This window comes from Caloenas nicobarica, chromosome 3, assembly GCF_036013445.1.
Source record: "Caloenas nicobarica isolate bCalNic1 chromosome 3, bCalNic1.hap1, whole genome shotgun sequence".
In the NCBI taxonomy this organism is placed as follows: domain Eukaryota; kingdom Metazoa; phylum Chordata; class Aves; order Columbiformes; family Columbidae; genus Caloenas; species Caloenas nicobarica.
Window position 1 is genome coordinate 104025829 of NC_088247.1, and position 17773 is coordinate 104043601.

Genomic DNA, 17773 nt, shown 5'->3' on the forward strand with positions numbered 1-17773 from the left:
CTACAGAAGTGAAACCTAGGAAACGAAAGCTCCCCCCTCCTCTCATTGCTTCTGAAACATTAGATATCATAGGTCTATGTAATAACGTACTAACAAACCCAACTGACGCTGTCCTTTTCTGAGAACATTATAGCTTTGGTTAGCTATAATGAAAGCTGACATGGAGTATTTTTAGGGAAGAGAGAGGGAAGACATTTACACAAACGTGTTTTCACAGTTCAGGCTTTTCTGGGTATGGAAAGCTAAGTGTCCTATCCAGAATGGCCATGAATCTGCCACAGACTCAGAGATGCTGATCAGAACAAGACCAGACTACTAGACTACCATCCCAATTTAAGAAAAGTTCAGTCAATATTCTTTAGCAACCGTTCACCAACTCTCTTGTTCTGCCTCTTCCCTTTCAAACAAATCTTAAGGCTTAAGGAGAAAAAAGTTTATTCCTGTGTGCATCTGCTTACAAACCAACATGCTGTCACACAGATTATCATCATCTTCACCCTGCAGGCCAGTGACAAAAAAATACTGAGGATGAATCCTATATTCCCTCCATCTCTTTCATAATCAGTAAACCAGCTATGTGTGAAGACAGCAATAGCAGAGAAGAAAATACAGGATCAGACAGTTTGAAGAAACTGTCATGCAAACCGTTTTCAACCATCTTCAAATGTGTCATCAGCTGCAGCAGCTTCATGAACATGGCAAAAGCACATGTCGAAGCATCGCAATACTGAGATGTCCCAACTAAACCATACCTAAAAGTGCGCCTCTTGCTTAGCTATAGATTCATAGATGAAGCAGCTGTCACTTCCCATATATGCAGTAATGCATTATCGACCCTGCGCCTGACACTGCTGCCTTTTGGGGCTAGGACAGGGATCAAAAAAAAAAAGGAGAGAGACAGAAAGGTACTACATCTACTTGTTTAAACTAGTTTATGAACTGAAATTTTTAAAGGCTACCTCATACATAAAAATTGAGGTTCAAGTCCAGACTTGGGATCCCTCAAGGTACTTTCAGATTTAAAAAAACCATGAAAACTGTTACTTTAGACTATAATCTAATTCTAGTTAATAAAGAACGTCTGCTCTTCTGCGCAAGGTAACCCAAGACCAAGCATCACAAGTTTCCTCAGGAGAGAAAATGATTCCTCACAGTGATACATAACCCACAATGCAATCTGAATCTTGAGTCTCCTTTTACTTTACTAGCTAAAGCCAACTTGAAACTCTGATAAGTCGTATCTGTACCAATTTCTAATGAGAAATTGCAGGAGGAGAAATCCTTAACCCTAAAACTAGTCAGCATTCTAACTTGATCATTATCTTGGATGACGGGGACCCCCTTCTGCATGACGCAATGGGATATGGAGCTACAATATAATTCTGCCCTAAACACCTTTGAGGGTTTTGCAACTGTTGTTGGGAAAAATTAATAGGCGGGCCCTAGAGCTGATGAGACTGCTGCTGCCCAGCATGAAAAATAAGTTTTTCCCCACCATTAACCATTGTAGTACAGGCAGCCAAAGGCATAAGATTATACACATATTTGAAGTCCAACTTCAGGATTTCATTTCCTGCCTGTAGCATGCTCAGTGAAATGCTGTGTTATTCTCCAAAAGACTTGGTTATTGAAAGACACGGGCTAATTGCACAGCTGCCTAAATTTGTAGTCTCCTATCCAGCACTGGCTTGGACACCACCGAAAGAGCTACAGCACTGCCTCTGGTGAACAGCTGGAGCACAGGCCTTCAATGACAACATCAAGGGCTTGCACCTTCTGTGAACGTGGCGTAGTATTGAAGAGCGACTGAAGAACAAGAATAGATTCAGGTTTAACAGCTGCCTTTACCATCGGTCAGAAGCAGTCTTTTAGTCTGTGAAAGCCATTCATGTTATTCCATATCAATAACCACCACACACACACACATACAAAAAGATCGCAAACATCATTTTTCTGCCATCGCAGCATCTCTTTAGGGGTGTCTCAGTGCTTCATGGAAGTAAATTCTAACACGCTTATTTCAGGACTGTGAAAAAGAAACCTGACACTTCAGCAATGAGCCCTTTGATGCAGTTTCTAATTGTAACAAAATATTCAGAAACATGATTACAGACGTGGGCAGTGTTTACATACACACACAGAGGTATATACTATGTACACAAAAGCCCAAATACACTGAGTGCTGTTTTGACCTCCCTTCCCCAGTGATGCTGTCAAGACAGAAGAAAGAGTAATTATTTCTGTCTAGTTATCCTGAAGTGTTTTGCTACTGGAGTTTCTTAAAATTGGACTTTTAAAGGTTGGGGTTTTTAAAAATTTACATGTTGCTGTGAGCAGCCCAACAAAAAATGATTGGTATGTGCTGATGTAAACATCTTGGTTTAGTCAGATGAGTTTTTTTCCCATTCTTCCAACAGTTTTCCATATTTCCCACAAACAGCAGTGCAGTCTGGCATGCTGTCAGACACCTTCTGCCCCAACTCCCCTACTTGTCTCTACTGTACATGTCTGCACATTTCCTTTGCTTAAAAAGCAACAGCCTTACAGAGGAAAAAGCTAAACCAGAAGCTATTAAAATTGAAATAAAAACAAAAATAAAAGAAAAATCAGCATTGGTTTTCTTGTTCATCAAGAGCAGGCAGCCCTCCAGAAACACGAAGAAGGAATGTTACTCTTCAAAATGTAGAAGTAACTAACCAGTTCTCAGAGCTACAAAATTCATCATCTTCAAAACATCAACAACATAATGGCATCGTATTTGCTTGCATAAGCAAGCACTGAAGCCCCGAAGTTTTCTTATTTTTTGAAGCAATAACAGAATGAAGTGAGAATTTCAGTATTAGCTAGAACCTTGAATAAGCTGCACTTTTATACTGTGGACTGGCATTGCTAAGAGCTGTTGCCCAGTTGCTTCGCCTTTCCTACCCACATTCTTCAACTCCCAAGTTTAAAGTCGTCTTGTTTAGAGTTGTTTGTTAAGTTTTTCAAACCATGCTGCCTGAAGCCAGCACAATGAAACACTTGATGCCCACGTTATTAATTTTACCACGATAATCCTCCTCCTCCAAGCAAAACATCTGTGTTTTCAAAAGACAGCACTCTTTTACATAAAATGTTAAATAAGTAAATGTATGTACATGAAAAGGGAAGGGGGCATGGCATCAATTTGACAAAAAGGAAACATTCTCAAACTGGCTGCGAGCAGGGTAAGGAGAAAAAGAAAACTAGGAACAATGAACTCTTACAGTTATAAGCAATAACTAGTTTAAACTACTTTTTATCTACATCAAACTTGTAAAAACAAAAAGGGAAATATTTCTTGACTATGCAAATTGAAGAAATTGAGTAGTGTAGAATCAAAATAAGAACAAGTCTGAGACTGTGCCAAAGAAAACTTGCGCTAACTTTGTAGTCTACAGAATTTCAGAATTATGTTGATTCAGGAATCAAAAATTACTCCTCCCAGTAACCTAGAGCAACCTTGGTCTCATTTATAGTTTGCTGGAAAGAAAATACATTCTTCCACATTTCTTAATCTGTCTCAGTAAACTACTGTAGTCTACTGAATCGTTACAAGTATTTTGCAATTTAATATTAATAGAGTTTTTGGTGGCTTAAGTAGCAGTAAAATTTGGTGGTCCTTTTTTCAACCTTGCTTGGGTATTTTAAAGGAAAATTACTAATTTCATAAAGAACTTGTTTTCTTAGACAAACATCTGCGTAGGCCTTGAAACTTGTCTTCTTTAAGCTAGTAAGAAAATGTAACATATATCCTTGCAAATATTTGGTAAGTCCTACTTAAGGAACATACAATACCAAACATCTTCAGTGACAGAACTTCGGCTTTCCCCTTACTGAATATTTTGACAATTAAGTAGAGTCATGCTATCTTTCTCAGATTAGGAATTAGAAACACTGTTCCTAAACCAGGAGAACTAACCAATTACACAGACTGTCCCCAGAAGAGGAGTGGGGAAAGTTATGCTCTCACCATTCATGGGATGATTCACCACAAATAAGCTCCCTGAGAGAGAACTACAGGGTTTTTGTGGTTCAGCTGCTGGGGAGTTTGATACCGATCTACCAGACAAAAGTTACTTCTCCTAAAAACACAATAAGGCAAGTTTCACATACAATTCTTCCGACAAGAAAGCACCCACATCAGTGATTTTTCTTATGTTTTACACAACTTGGACATTAACTCAGCTGCAACTACCACAGTAGCAGTGAGAAAAGCTGATGTTTTAAGTCGAAGTGTTTACATCAAAACGGAGAATGCAACATCCTCTTTGTGGCAGAGGTTCAGACTAAAGATAAATAATCCATGAGTAACATCAGCCTTTGGTCTCCTTTATAAAGAAGCATTACTCCAGATGGAGCAAAACCAACCAAAAGTGACAAAGTAGCTAAATAAATACTACTCTGATTGTTATTTTTACAGTTGCCTAATGATGGTATTTGCACATAGGCATCATCAAGAGTATGTAGTGACATACACTACAGTAAAAAATCCTGTTCCTTACACACTACCATAGAAGTCTGCTCTTCCATAACCAGACTAATTTTCACATGATGCAAACATGAAAGTGAACTTGAAACCAGCTTTCCTCTGTCACATGCCATAGCACCTCCAGAGATACTTTCAAACTGAAGACAACTGGTGGGGGAACAAAACAAACAAGCAAACAAACAAAACAACAAAACCTACAAAACCACAACACCAAAACAACATCAAAACAACTTCCAGTTTCAAAAGTATTTAAGACATTGCTCAAAAAAAAAAAAAATTTCTTTTTCTACTACTTTGGGTTTCAGTTCAAACATTTTCAGGCAGTATGGAATATCTTGTGCAGAAGATTAACATACTATCCCCACTATTTGGCTATCAAAAATTCAAGGCACTGTTATACATTAGGTTGCTCATTCTACATAAACTGTCCTGCATGTAGAACAAAGCACATGCAACTAATATAATTAAGAAGGAGCAGAAAGCTAGCATTTATTTTATTCAAGTTTCCTCAACCTATATAATCTGACATGTCTAGTGTAAAACCGAGTGAACAACAGCGTTGTTCGACGACTTCAAATAAGAACTGGCTTAATTGGAAGCAGCAAAATGTATATAGTTCAATAGCAGTACTTGACAACTGAAAAAGAAACTAACATTCGCTAAAGTCTTTAAAAGAAATGCAGGAAAAATATTCAAACATTCATTAAAAATACGAAACAAAGTGACAGGAATAGAGAGTTTCTCTGTGTTCTTAGAATGTCAATATCAATATTTGGCTATTTAAGTTGCTGAAAACTACTTTCAGACTATTCAGTTATTAAAATTATGAGAAATGGCTAGATCTTTGTACCATCAGTAACTCACTGGCCTCCACCTGCTGACTGGAAAGAATTACAGTCAAGCAAATGATTTATCATTAGACAGATGAAATATGGCCTTTTAATCCATGTGAACTTACTTGCCTTCTCTCCAAATTTAAGAGACTTAAAAAGAGCTGTCAAAGAACGTATAAATCAAAACATACTTGCATCAAACGTGAGGTGGGCCTACAATGTCCATTATGCCTAAATAATGTAAAAACCCCTACATCAGTGTATTGCTATTAACTGTCTCAGTGCTGCAGATTTAGAAGAACATTATTCAAACCCTTCCCTACACCTCCTTCACATACATACCTCCCCAAAGGCTCCTCGACCAATCACCTTCAGGATTTCAAAATCTTCTTTATGCAGTCTCATCTGTTTCACTTTAGACGTAAAAGGTTTGGCTGAAACAAAGGAAAATATCAATCATTTTTTTTAAAAAACAAAAACCAAAACCACCACACAAAAAACCCCAACAAACAAATAAAAAAACCCCACAACACCCAACAAGGTAACAGTAACATAAAATAGATGTAATGAGAGCCCCGAAAAGTTCACTTTGGACAATATTAATTTCTCTGCCAAAGAGCAACACAATATTGTATTCAATGAAAAATTACAATGTTGATGAATGATAACTGGCAGGGCAATATTGGCCTGGATGATGTATCATGCAATATTTTTGGAGACCACTTCTTCAAGATAGGGGATACTTAATAGTGAATTGTCGGCTTCTGGAAGCAAGAACAGTTGTACTCAACACATGATCAACACATTCAGTGGAAACCCCCCATGTGTATAAACTTAAACTTCATTTCCCTCTTCTTTTTCCCCTGTTTTATAATATCTTCGAAAGTAGTAAGCAAAATAAGGTATTGTATTCCAGCCAGCGTTCTTTGCAGTGAAACAGAATCAGGAGGACTGTTCCCCTCTTCCAGCCCCATTTAGCACTAACAGCTAATCAGTCTGGGTTCATTAACACTTGCTCTCTGCACACATGCAAAATATCCAAGTTACTGATAACTCTACCTCAAAAAACACAACACAACTTTGGGTAAAAAATAAAAGGAAAAAAACCCACACAAAACTTTTAATAATTAAGCAGGAAAACGAGTCATTTAAAAAAATAATTGTTTTTAAATCATGTTTAATGCTTTACACAAATAAAATCTATTACTAAAAAGAGAAGCTTCAGAAATAGGGTCCATGAAAGTTGCCCAGAAAAGAAGGCTGTGTAACGCAGTGTACAGAGGACTGGAATAAGTCTCAGAAAATGTTGAGATCAATTTCTGGCTCAAAGGCAGTCTTCCTCAATGATCTTAAACAAGCAACATCACATACTTCACCCACAGTTTCATACCTCTAAGACAAGGCCAGTATTTTTGTAACAGACAAGGCACTGACCATCACATACCTGAATCAAGGAAGAAATAAAAACCGCATGTGGTAATGCAGCCATTTGACATGGCCCACAAAAACCTTTTTAGTTTACAGGGACCCATCTATGGCCATTTCTGTCTATACAGGGCCTGATGGAATTAGTACAGCTTTATTTGCAGTGAAGAGATGTAACAGGTATCATACTGCAGAACAATTTGTTCAGAATAATGTTGCTAAACAAAAATGGGAATTGGTTTTCAAAAGTTCCAAAAGCAAGTGACCCTACATAACAACCAAAAAATATCCAGACACATGTAAGAAACGCGATTTGAGTTCTCCTAGAATTTGGTATTTCATCTTTCTAAGGTTATGAACTAAAACTGCTAAAAAAAAAAGAAAAAAAGGAAAAAAACCCAAACCCCTAAAAGTGATAACCTATCAATTTAGGATTTTTATATTAACACACACCATTCAAGGCACTACAAAATTATTGTACAAAAGCCTACTGCCTCCCATTCAGCAAAGCAACTTTATAAACTGAGTCAAGACACAAGCTACCTGTATTTTTGATAGCTAAAACACCCCACAAAACTTCCTTATCCTGGTCATTAAATTAGCACTGCAAACCACATCTGAAAAACACCACAAAAATGCAGGGTCTTGCGCTTCTCCTGTTAAGCAATGCAGCAACACCTCCACTAATGGCACTGGTCCAACAGATGAAATCCTTTAAAAATCTCAGAGGTTCCAAAGTCTGAACTTAGTCCATTTTTCTAAAATTCCTCAGATGCCAGGAATCAATTCTCTACCAGGAGTTACATTTGTTAGAACTACAGGAACATCAGTTTATAAACAAAAAAACCCGAGGGCTTAGGTCCAAATAGTAAAGATGCAGCCATATAACATTGAGATTTTCACTTTAATGATATCTTTACTTCACATTTATAATGATTTTATTATATATATTTAATTATACAATCAAAATACAGGTTTAATATTATATTTAAAATACTTTGAAACCATAATTTAAACAGAAGTATATTACTCAAGTTCACAGAGATTCCCCAAGCTTTCAATTAATCTTTTATATCTTAAAATAAAGGTTTTGCAATAGAAAAATTAAGTGACAACAAAATGTACTGCCTTACTGGGACAGCCTCAGCTATAATGTGTCAAATGATTTAATACGAATACTAATACTACTGAACAAATTAAAACAAGCCATTAGAGGCTTTTAACTTAAAAAACAACTGATTGAAAACAAACGTGTAGTTCTCAACTTCAACATTTTTTGACCATTATAGGGCTGGCTAGAGTACAAGGCAAAATATCTTGTTAACAAGCAACAGCATAGCTGTTTAAACCACAAAACTCTTCCTTACTTTATATTGTAAGGAAAGGCCTGTCATTCTTTAATTATTACATTTTGGAATCTTCCAGGGTTCCCATAGGGACACCAGAAAAATAAACATCATTATAACTACTTCAGTAAAATATGGCTGACAAAAATAGGTTTGGATTAAGTCTAATGATTTGTAGTATCTGTGTTAGTGGAAAAGTTTGTAAACCCTTCTCTTTAATTTTTTTATCACCTCTAGCAACAGACATTTCAATGTATAGCCAAGCAGTTTTATGAAGACACAGTCCAAGAAAAAGAAGAAAGAAAAAAAAAAGAAAAGCCCATGGAATGTGCTCCAAATAGCTTGTTCCAAAAAAGGTCAATTTGCTTTATCATCAGTGTTGTTTGTCTGCTGTGCAAACATCTGCTGTTCTTGTGGCAACAGCAATCCTAAGTAGAGAAAACTTGGCCTGGCCACGGGCCTTGGACGGCATCTCTTCAGACAGCCGCTGCATGCATCCAGCTTTCCAGACTATGAGGTTAACAGGCAGACTTTTTGCAACCAGATTGGCAATGTCACGTGGGCTGTTATGAAGGCAGCAAACTCTAAGGTCAAGGAACAGTTTTCAAAGTGCTCAAACGGGTCCTTGCAATGCAGCTCTGTTAAAAGAAACAGGTACACAGGCCTCCCCTGTTTACATCCCATCCCCCTAAACAGAATGAAGTGAACAGAAAACAACACCCTCTTTTTCAGTAGGAGCTACAGTTTCTTTGATTGCTTACACCAGAGCGACACATCGTCTTTGCAGCTTTTTGAGAGCAGTATGGGCATTTCCTTTGGTATTTCACTGAACCTACAGAAATACACAGAGGCACAGCTGATTTTTTCCATGCAGACACCCCTTTTCAAGGTTGCTAGCCATGTGTGATACAGCTTAGGGACCAGCAGTTTGCTGTGCCAAACTGAATTGTTCCTCTCCCAAACCAGAGGGTACGTGTGGGCAGCACATCCCCTGGCTCCTCCTGGATTTTCAACTCAGCAGGAACTGAAGTTCATGATATAAAACCTTCAAATCTGCCAGTATGTTCTCTATGGCCACAAGCCTGCAAGTCATACACAGAGTCTATGCAGGAGGCTACTCTGAAAAATATTGTATGTCGCTATTATATTAATCACCATGGAGAAGATGGATAGATAAGACTTTACCCATAAAAACTGTTCTACAGAAACACGGACCACCCCGCCTGGCCAATACTTCCAGTCTCCGCCTGCCTGGGAAAACTGCACCACCACCCTCTTGGCAAGATTCCTGGCACTTATTCATCAATTACACACGGCAAGAAAAAACAATCTCCCAATTCACCCTCAGGGGAAACCAATCTGCTGACCTAGTAACGTAAGTCACTTTCTCAAACAAGGTGAACCTGTCATGGCCATTTCTTCAAGTTAAGTCTCTATGGGTCTTTGCCCACATTTTATGTTCTAGCCATTCATTCTGCTTATGCCTATAATGCATTCAAACAACAACAACAAAAAAAATCAGTAAAAGGAGTATTTTACGGGTGTTGGAAATTTAGATTTTTTTTTTCCCCAGGTGAAATTCAACTAGAACTTCACCTGAAGTAACATGTTAAGCACACAGAAAGAACAGCAGGACTCAAGCTGCCAAGCCAGGCATACAAGGGAGTGTATGTTCTATCCCCTGGCCCTGAGAAGGGAAGATTTTATTACAACTGTTCAGCACAAGTGAGGCAAAACAATGGGTTCCACAGTAGCAACACTGAGCTTCAACAGGATGTTTATCGTATTAATGGAGGAAGCAGTTACTAGCATTACTTACAGCATGTTTAATCCCAAGCGGTTTAATTTTAAAACTCTTGGAGATAAAAATCCATCTCCTGAAGAGCTGACACACGGAGGACAGTGACATGGTTGATAACCCAGTACAGGTTAGTACTGCGATTATACACATGGTACCAAACAACATCAAAATAATTAAACAGCAGTACTGAATGCTTTATTTGCAAAGTTAGTCTCATGTTCCTGCCTTGCTCTCCCTCACTCTCCCTCTGAAGAGCTTGGGGCAGAGTGAGCCCTAAAATTGCGATTTTTCAGGGTTAACCCGCTGGCTGGGGGAGTGGAGCTGGTGGCTCCTTCGTCCTCCCTTACCTGTCGGTGCCCCCTTCCCTCCCCAGCAAAGCAGTGGAGCAAGTACGGGTTGAAATTAAACCCAAGTGAGATGAAGATCACGTTGACTGTTCAAAGTAAGTATTGCAGACTTGGGAGCTGCAACTGAAAATGGGTCCCCACAGCTCATTTAAATAGAAAACAGAACAGGACAGTGTTCAGGAATTCCTCTTGCTGCCTCACTAATGCCATAGTTGCTTTTTGGATAAACTAGCTGGCTAACTCTGCTCAGACGGAAGATTGCATCCTTGACTGGAAGGTCTCAGTAAGATACCTGTGCCTTAATTCCCAAAGTAATTACAAAATGCGCTTCCTTTGTGATCCACGGATCACACAGCAAACCCAGCCTTCTGCCCGCTGCAGCGTTCCGTGTAAAACACCATGTCCAGCCAAAGATATAGAAATTAAAAGCTGTATCCACCAGAATTGTCAACAGCAATGGTATTAAGTTCATTATGAGGGAAATAGATCGGAAAAGAAAACAACCATCACGGGAAAATAGCTGCTCGTCATTCCAAGGCAAAGCCCCCTTTCCTTCACTAGTTAAAAATAATTTTTAAAACATATACAGAGCTTTCCCATGCAAAAGAGAAAAACCACATAACCTAAGAGATTGTCACTTTACTGAATACCAGAAGGCTCTCCAATTATTTCTAATGCTGTCCTTGGAAGAAAAAAAAAAAAAAAAAAGAACAACAAAAAAACCCCAACCACACAACCAAAATAATACAGATAGCTTTGTTTTTAAAAGCATTCTGCAGTTTTGAAATTTCTGCTAAATTCCTGAAAGAAATTTAACAAATGTTTTTACTTTACAGGCTCAGTCCAAACCCAAAGTATTTATTTTGCACTGGCTTCTATCAGCTGTGATTATGAAATGTGTAAATAGCATTTTTGAGTTACGACAGACCATAACCGGAAGTTTCAAAAAACTCCAGAAAGGAGGTGTGAGGGAATACTCCTCCCAAAACAAACAGTATTTCTCAAAACAAAGGAGAAGTAATTGACAATCAGCAAGGCAGAGCTGCTTAAAGCCTAATTAACTGAGATGGGATGGAAGAGAAATCTCTCCTCTCCACCCACATAAGACTGGCAAAACAGCACCAGAAAGCTTTGCTGCAGTTTCTGCCAACTCTCTGGAGGAAACCAGGGGCAAAATACTGTAGCTCACAGCAATAGCAGCTCAACCACAGAACATTGGTTGAGGCAACGTAAAAAATATAAGCCACAAATACTCTTCTCAGTTTTAACACTTAAGCTTCAGTTTTCATTCCCTCAGAACATTTTTAGCATGTTTCTCCTGATGAACAGTTAAGTGTCAACATCTGTACGTACAAGTTAAGAATCTGGCATTTTCCAAGAATGAGAAGCATGTCCACAAATTCCTGTACTATGGTATAGACAGACACAATATTCTGGATCCTATTCATCTTGGGAAAAAAAAAAAGTAATCTGTTCTCATCCAGGTCAAGTGGAGACCATCCAGCCATCTTTGGCTACAGCTACCACAAAAGACTCTTCCAACAGGAACTTTAAAATCAGAGAGAGAAATAAAATATCTTTCCCAAACATGCAAGAGCAGTTCTGTTTTTTCCCTCTCCAGACTCAGATGAAAAATAATCCCTGCATTCATGAAACACCCACTGCAAATCTGGGCAACACTTCCATACCACATCAGGATATGGCCATTATTTTTTTTATATTACCATTCCTTCTCATCACAAGAAATTCAGTAAACCACCCTATGTTTAAACATTATTATACTAGCAGCAAAGTGAAATATTGAACTTTAATTCATCCTGCTGTGCACTGGAATTCTAATGTAATTCTTGTGGCACGGTCAGTAAAATCTTTACTATAGGACTCCTGCTCCACCTAGTAAAGAGGGTGGAAATGCTCTGGGAGCAAATAAAAAGCAGACAGAATAAAAGTTTTGTGATATTTAAAAATCCTGAAAGACTAACAAAGGAGAAAGGTGGTCTAATGCTTAGAAAGCAGAATGCTGCTTAGACTCCATCTCTCATGCTGCCACAGAGCTGGAGACAAGTCAATTAAAAAAAAATCACACTTCTGACAGTCAAGCTCAAATGTCACATTCCTCAATACTTGACAAGTAACTCAATATGCCAGTATTTGACTGCCAAAAAATGCTGGAAGTTTAAGGTGTAAATAAAAATCAGTCAGACCTGTGTTTAGAATTACTAAATGTTCTGAAAAAAATCAAAATAAACCAGGCATCAAGAATGAACACTTTAAGTAAAATTCTTAGTCTCTCACTGCATTACTTTTTATTACGTAAACTAGAGATACCACCATCTAATCTGACTAGGCTCTATTTGTGAAAGATTGTGTTGACGAATATCAGAGTAAAAAAAAAAAAAATCTAATATTATGCGATAAACAGAGCGTACAACCACACAGCAAATTTCAAGGAGAAAGGTGAAAAGACCTCCACTCTAAAGAACAGGTATTTTGAGACCACAAGGGAAGCCTGTCATATGTACTCTCTCAAGAAAGTTGTGGAGGCATCATTAATTCTGTCATTTCCTTTGTTCTGCATTGATGGTTTTGCATCCTGAAGAATTCTTCAATATATATTATATTTATAAATCAAATAATCCTCTCATTTAAAAAATAAAAATTAATCCTCTCTAGAAATTCTGCTACATACTGTAATAATACAGAAGTGTTTTACCAGAAGAAAGCTAGCAACTTCGGTCCACCGAACACAGGCATCTAGTAAATGATTCTCACAGACTAAAGGATCAGTGCAACAAGGTTGTTGCTCTCTGCGTGGACCAGCACTAATGAAGCCCCTGCTCGGTTTCACAGATATTTCACAGAACTTTTAAGAGTCTCCTGTTCCATTTCTGAAGCTAGAGAAAGAAGGATTTTAAGGGACACTCAAATGTCTGTCTAATATTACAGCCTGCCTTACGCCCCCTTCTCTTGTCTCTCACAAAGAAGTGATGCATTTCACCTCTTTCCTGCTGTGACCCTTCATCCCAACGCTTTCCTTCTCAACTATTTGGTCCTAACCTCTCCCACGAGACTCACCATCCAGTATCACTCTGCCCTGCCAACACATAGCTTTGCCACCACACCAGATGGTTTCTGCCCACAGCCCCCTCAGTTTTCTCTACATCTGCACCTCGCCTGCTCACTGTATCGGTTTGTTCATGTCTACCCCTTTTTACCTCCAGGCCCGCATCCCATTGCCCTGCCGGTCACAGAAGCCACCAACCGAGCAAAGTTCTGCTAGTTCTCTAATTTCTAACTTTTCAAACTCTGCTCTACCCAGCTGGAGTCTCTCTTCCGAAGTCCCAGTTGCAGCAATGATGCCGTGCCACCATCCTTTCCCAAATTCCCTGATGCACTTCCTTTCTCCTTTCACCATCACTACTCCTCAGTGCCCTTGGATTTTAATTAAATTGTGACTAACAAACAAGGCCTTGAGCTATACAAGTTCAGCCTGCCTTCCTTTTACTTGAGAATTCTAATTAAGGAATCAGCTTTTACAGTCATCTACATAAAGCAAATATACTGAGGTCAGACATTTTATTTTTTGCTGATACTGAGAGTTTCATTACACAGAATCACAGAATGTCAGGGATTGGAAGGGACCTCAAAAGATCATCCAGTCCAATCCCCCCGCCGGAGCAGGAACACCCAGATGAGGTTACACAGGAAGGTGTCCAGGTGGGTTTTGAATGTCTCCAGAGAAGGAGACTCCACAACCTCCCTGGGCAGCCTGTTCCAGTCTCTGTCACCCTCACTGAGAAGTAGTTTCTTCTCATATTTAAATGGAACCTCCTGTGTTCCAGTTTGCACCCATTGCCCCTTGTCCTATCATTGGTTGTCACCGAGAAGAGCCTGGCTCCATCCTTGTGACACTCACCCTTTACATATTTATAAACATGAATGAGGTCACCCCTCAGTCTCCTCTTCTCCAAGCTCAAGAGACCAAACTCCCTCAGCCTTTCCTCATAAGGGAGATGCTCCACTCCCTTCATCATCTTTGTGGCTCTGTGCTGGACTCTCTCCAGCATTCCCTGTCCTTCCTGAACTGAGGGGCCCAGAACTGGACACAATATTCCAGATGTGGTCTCGCCAGGGTAGAGTAGAGGGGAAGGAGAACCTCTCTCGACCTACTAACCACAGTCCTTCTAATCCACCCCAGGATGCCACTGGCCTTCTTGGCCACAAGGGCACAGTGCTGGCCCATGGTCATCCTGCTGTCCACCAGGACCCCCAGGTCCCTTTCTCCTACACTGCTCTCTAATAGGTCATTCCCCAACCTATACTGGAACCTGGGGTTGTTTTTGCCCAGATGCAAGACTCTACACTTGCCCTTGTTATATTTCATTAAATTTTTCCCTGCCCAACTCCCCAGCCTGTCCAGGTCTTGCTGGATGGCAGCACAGCCTTCTGGCGTGTCAGCCACTCCTCCCAGCTTGGTGTCATCAGCAAACTTGCTGACAGCGCACTCTAGTCCCTCATCCAAGTCATTGATGAATATATTGAATAGTACTGGTCCCAGTACTGACCCTTGAGGGACTCCACTAGATCCAGGCCTCCAAATAGACTCTGCCCCATTGACCACGACTCTCTGGCTTCTTTCCTTCGGCCAGTTCACGGTCCACCTCACTACGCGATCTCCAGTCCACACTTCCTCAGTTTAGCAGCGAGGATGCTGTGGGAGACGGTGCCAAATGCTTTACTGAAATCACAATAGACCATTACATCTTACATGAGAAATAACATCATTCATTTTTATTTTTGAGGGGAAAAAAAGCTGTAAAAGCTCTGTAAAACTGAAAGCACTTTTAAACTCTCTTAATTAGTTAAAGGATATGATCTAAACCAGGAGTAGGAATAGGCGTATGCAGGAGTAGTTACATTTATACAGTCCTAAAATTACATTCGCCACTTTGAAAGCAAGTGCAAGGCTGATGTGGCCCCGGTGAAAATGAGTTTGACACCCCTGCTCTAAACCTTGTGAGAAGGAGGGTGAGCAGGCTCTCCACAAACTCTCCTCCTCTAAAATGACTCGTGTGAGTAGCCATGTATTCTTAGCATATACTTACACTCGCAACTTGTCAAAATGCACACCTGCCAAGTCTCACACAGCACGTGTGAGCCTTGTCTCTCACTCCTCCATCACGGTGCCTTTACCCCCAAATTTGCTGCTCATCGTTGCAGACACTTCCCAGCGAGCCACAGAGCAGAAGGCTGGTAAGGCAGCCTAGCTCTAGCAGCAGGCCAATTCTTCACAGGCAAGCACCCACCATATGAACTGACATATCATGTAACAAAATACCTTGTTTCCTTCTTAAAAGCACGGCATAAGCATGCTCATAAGCACTTCATCTACAGCAAGTTTCACTGGCGCTTGTTTATATTTGCACTGCAACAGATCTCAAAAGGCCCAGTCAGGACTGGATAACTCTGGGCGGTGAATATCGTATGAATGCACAAAATTACACTCCTAATTCTGCCTTTATGATCTATACCTGACATTAAATTGAAGTTCAAACATTTAAAATAAAGTTCAGAATTCATAAAAGCAAGAATTACTTTGATATAACAAATGTCATATGGGAATATTAAAAAATACAATGAGAACTTAAAACTGTGAGAAGGAATTTTGCCTAGGTTAAAATAATATGTTTTCCAGACATATTTTTGATTTTCTTTAGAAGTGACTACTCATTGTCATTAGATATATTTTTTTAAAGAGCATTTGTGATCCAAATAAATAGTGACTTTTGAGCACTGCTTGCATTAGTTTTACACTGGCTGATATATCCCATGGGTTACTCTGAAATTAGTAAAAATAAGAAAATAGATCATATTGTACTTCATTAATACATCACAGTAAAACGATGCTGAGCGTTAAGCCACTTTATGTGCAATGAAATACAAAGATACACTACTGCAGTCTCTATGACTGCTTTTTACTCACATTTCAAGTTCCCCATCACAAAACAAGAAAACAAAACACCCTTCCTATGGCCACAGAAATTTTTCCACCTCCACAGCTTAAGCTTCCACTCCACACTTACCTCACATCATTTTTAATGGCTACTATTTCTGCTGTAAGAACTGCCAACTATTCATTTCCTTGCTCCTTGTATTAAAGCTGGGCAATGTGATTGAACATGTTCATTATTGCCTGGTTCTTTTGCATTGACACAATGATAGAAAGACAGTAATTCTAAAAAATGTGACATAAAGTCATGTTTCAAGGACTCTTCTTAGTTTTGCTACATTTTAGGGAATTCTGACTTTAACAATAGTCCTTTATTAAACTAACAGCACTCCTTAAAGATCTTCAAAGATCCTAGAACTTCAGCACTCTTTCAGAGTTAGTTTAAAAGTAACATAATTAAAATAAAAAAAAACGATCAGTCATTTGAAAGTTCAGCACCATTAGATTATAAATTGCCTATAATAAACTTAATTTAGCCCACTTGAGAATAAAGACCGTATCATAATGCTTAAGCATCTAATGGTGCACCAGATCCGGCACTCTATTTCTCAACTACAATCATCTTCACTTTCTTCCTGATTAAGTGATCACTGGAAAATAATGCTGATTAAGATATTTTTATTTTGACCGCATTTCACCTTATGGCAATTTTAATCATTCAATCTTCAGTGCAGTTGAATCACTAAAACCTATTACTATTTCAAAACAATCTCTATTAACATAAATCCAACTTTCACCAGAATCTTGATTTGGAAGATGACAAATATATTTCCCAACGCCTATAGCTACCCTGCGGCATACATTTTCTATGAGCAGTAAGTTCTTACATAAACCACACGCGCCTGTGCACAGGCACACACACGTAAGAGATTCTTGCACCACAGACCTCTTTGCTTTGATCCACACCTTCTCCGTATCATCAAGGATGCATTAAAGAATAATTCTGGAACCCAGATCACTGATGGAACAAATTCTTTACGAAACCAAAGAGAAACTTTAACTTGTTTTTTATTCATTTTCTCTGTTCACTTTTTAGGTCCCCTTATATTACCTAAACATAAAAAGGTTTTCAAACCACCTTTTAAGGACATATTGTTTCAAATTAATCCTTCACAGTTCCTAATGAATCAATACATCTGAACTAACTTTTGTGCTACTGAGCACACCATTTATTTCAGTATCCTCATCAATGCCGAGCCAGAAGTAAGAGAGACCTCAAAACATAACACCTTTACATGCATGTATTTGCAGGGCTGAGCCTCAAGTAAGAGTCTTTTTTGATTTTTACTCCCTATAGTTGTATTGCTGTATGCCTGTTACGATAGGCTACATGGATTAAAGCGTTTGCTTATTGCTACATTGATAAAAGGCAATCTTTCTACGACAACACAATAATTTTATAACAAGACATAATTATTTGGTTTTATTCATCAGCTTAAGATAAAAGGAGGGGGTAGTAAGTGAAATTAACATTTTTCCTGTAAGCAAAGGATTAAGTGTT

The 17773-nt window shown here is 39.0% G+C and overlaps 1 protein-coding gene across 15 annotated transcripts in view; it reads right to left on the minus strand.

The window, feature by feature from the left end:
- The window catches only part of CDC42BPA (CDC42 binding protein kinase alpha), a 191198-nt gene that overhangs the window by 124257 nt on the left and 49168 nt on the right, over positions 1-17773 (minus strand). For all 15 annotated transcript variants that reach the window (XM_065630409.1, XM_065630404.1, XM_065630407.1 and 12 more), the window contains exon 3: positions 5686-5777. In XM_065630409.1, the coding sequence (XP_065486481.1) occupies positions 5686-5777 (92 nt within the window). The remainder of the gene's footprint in view (positions 1-5685; positions 5778-17773) is intronic.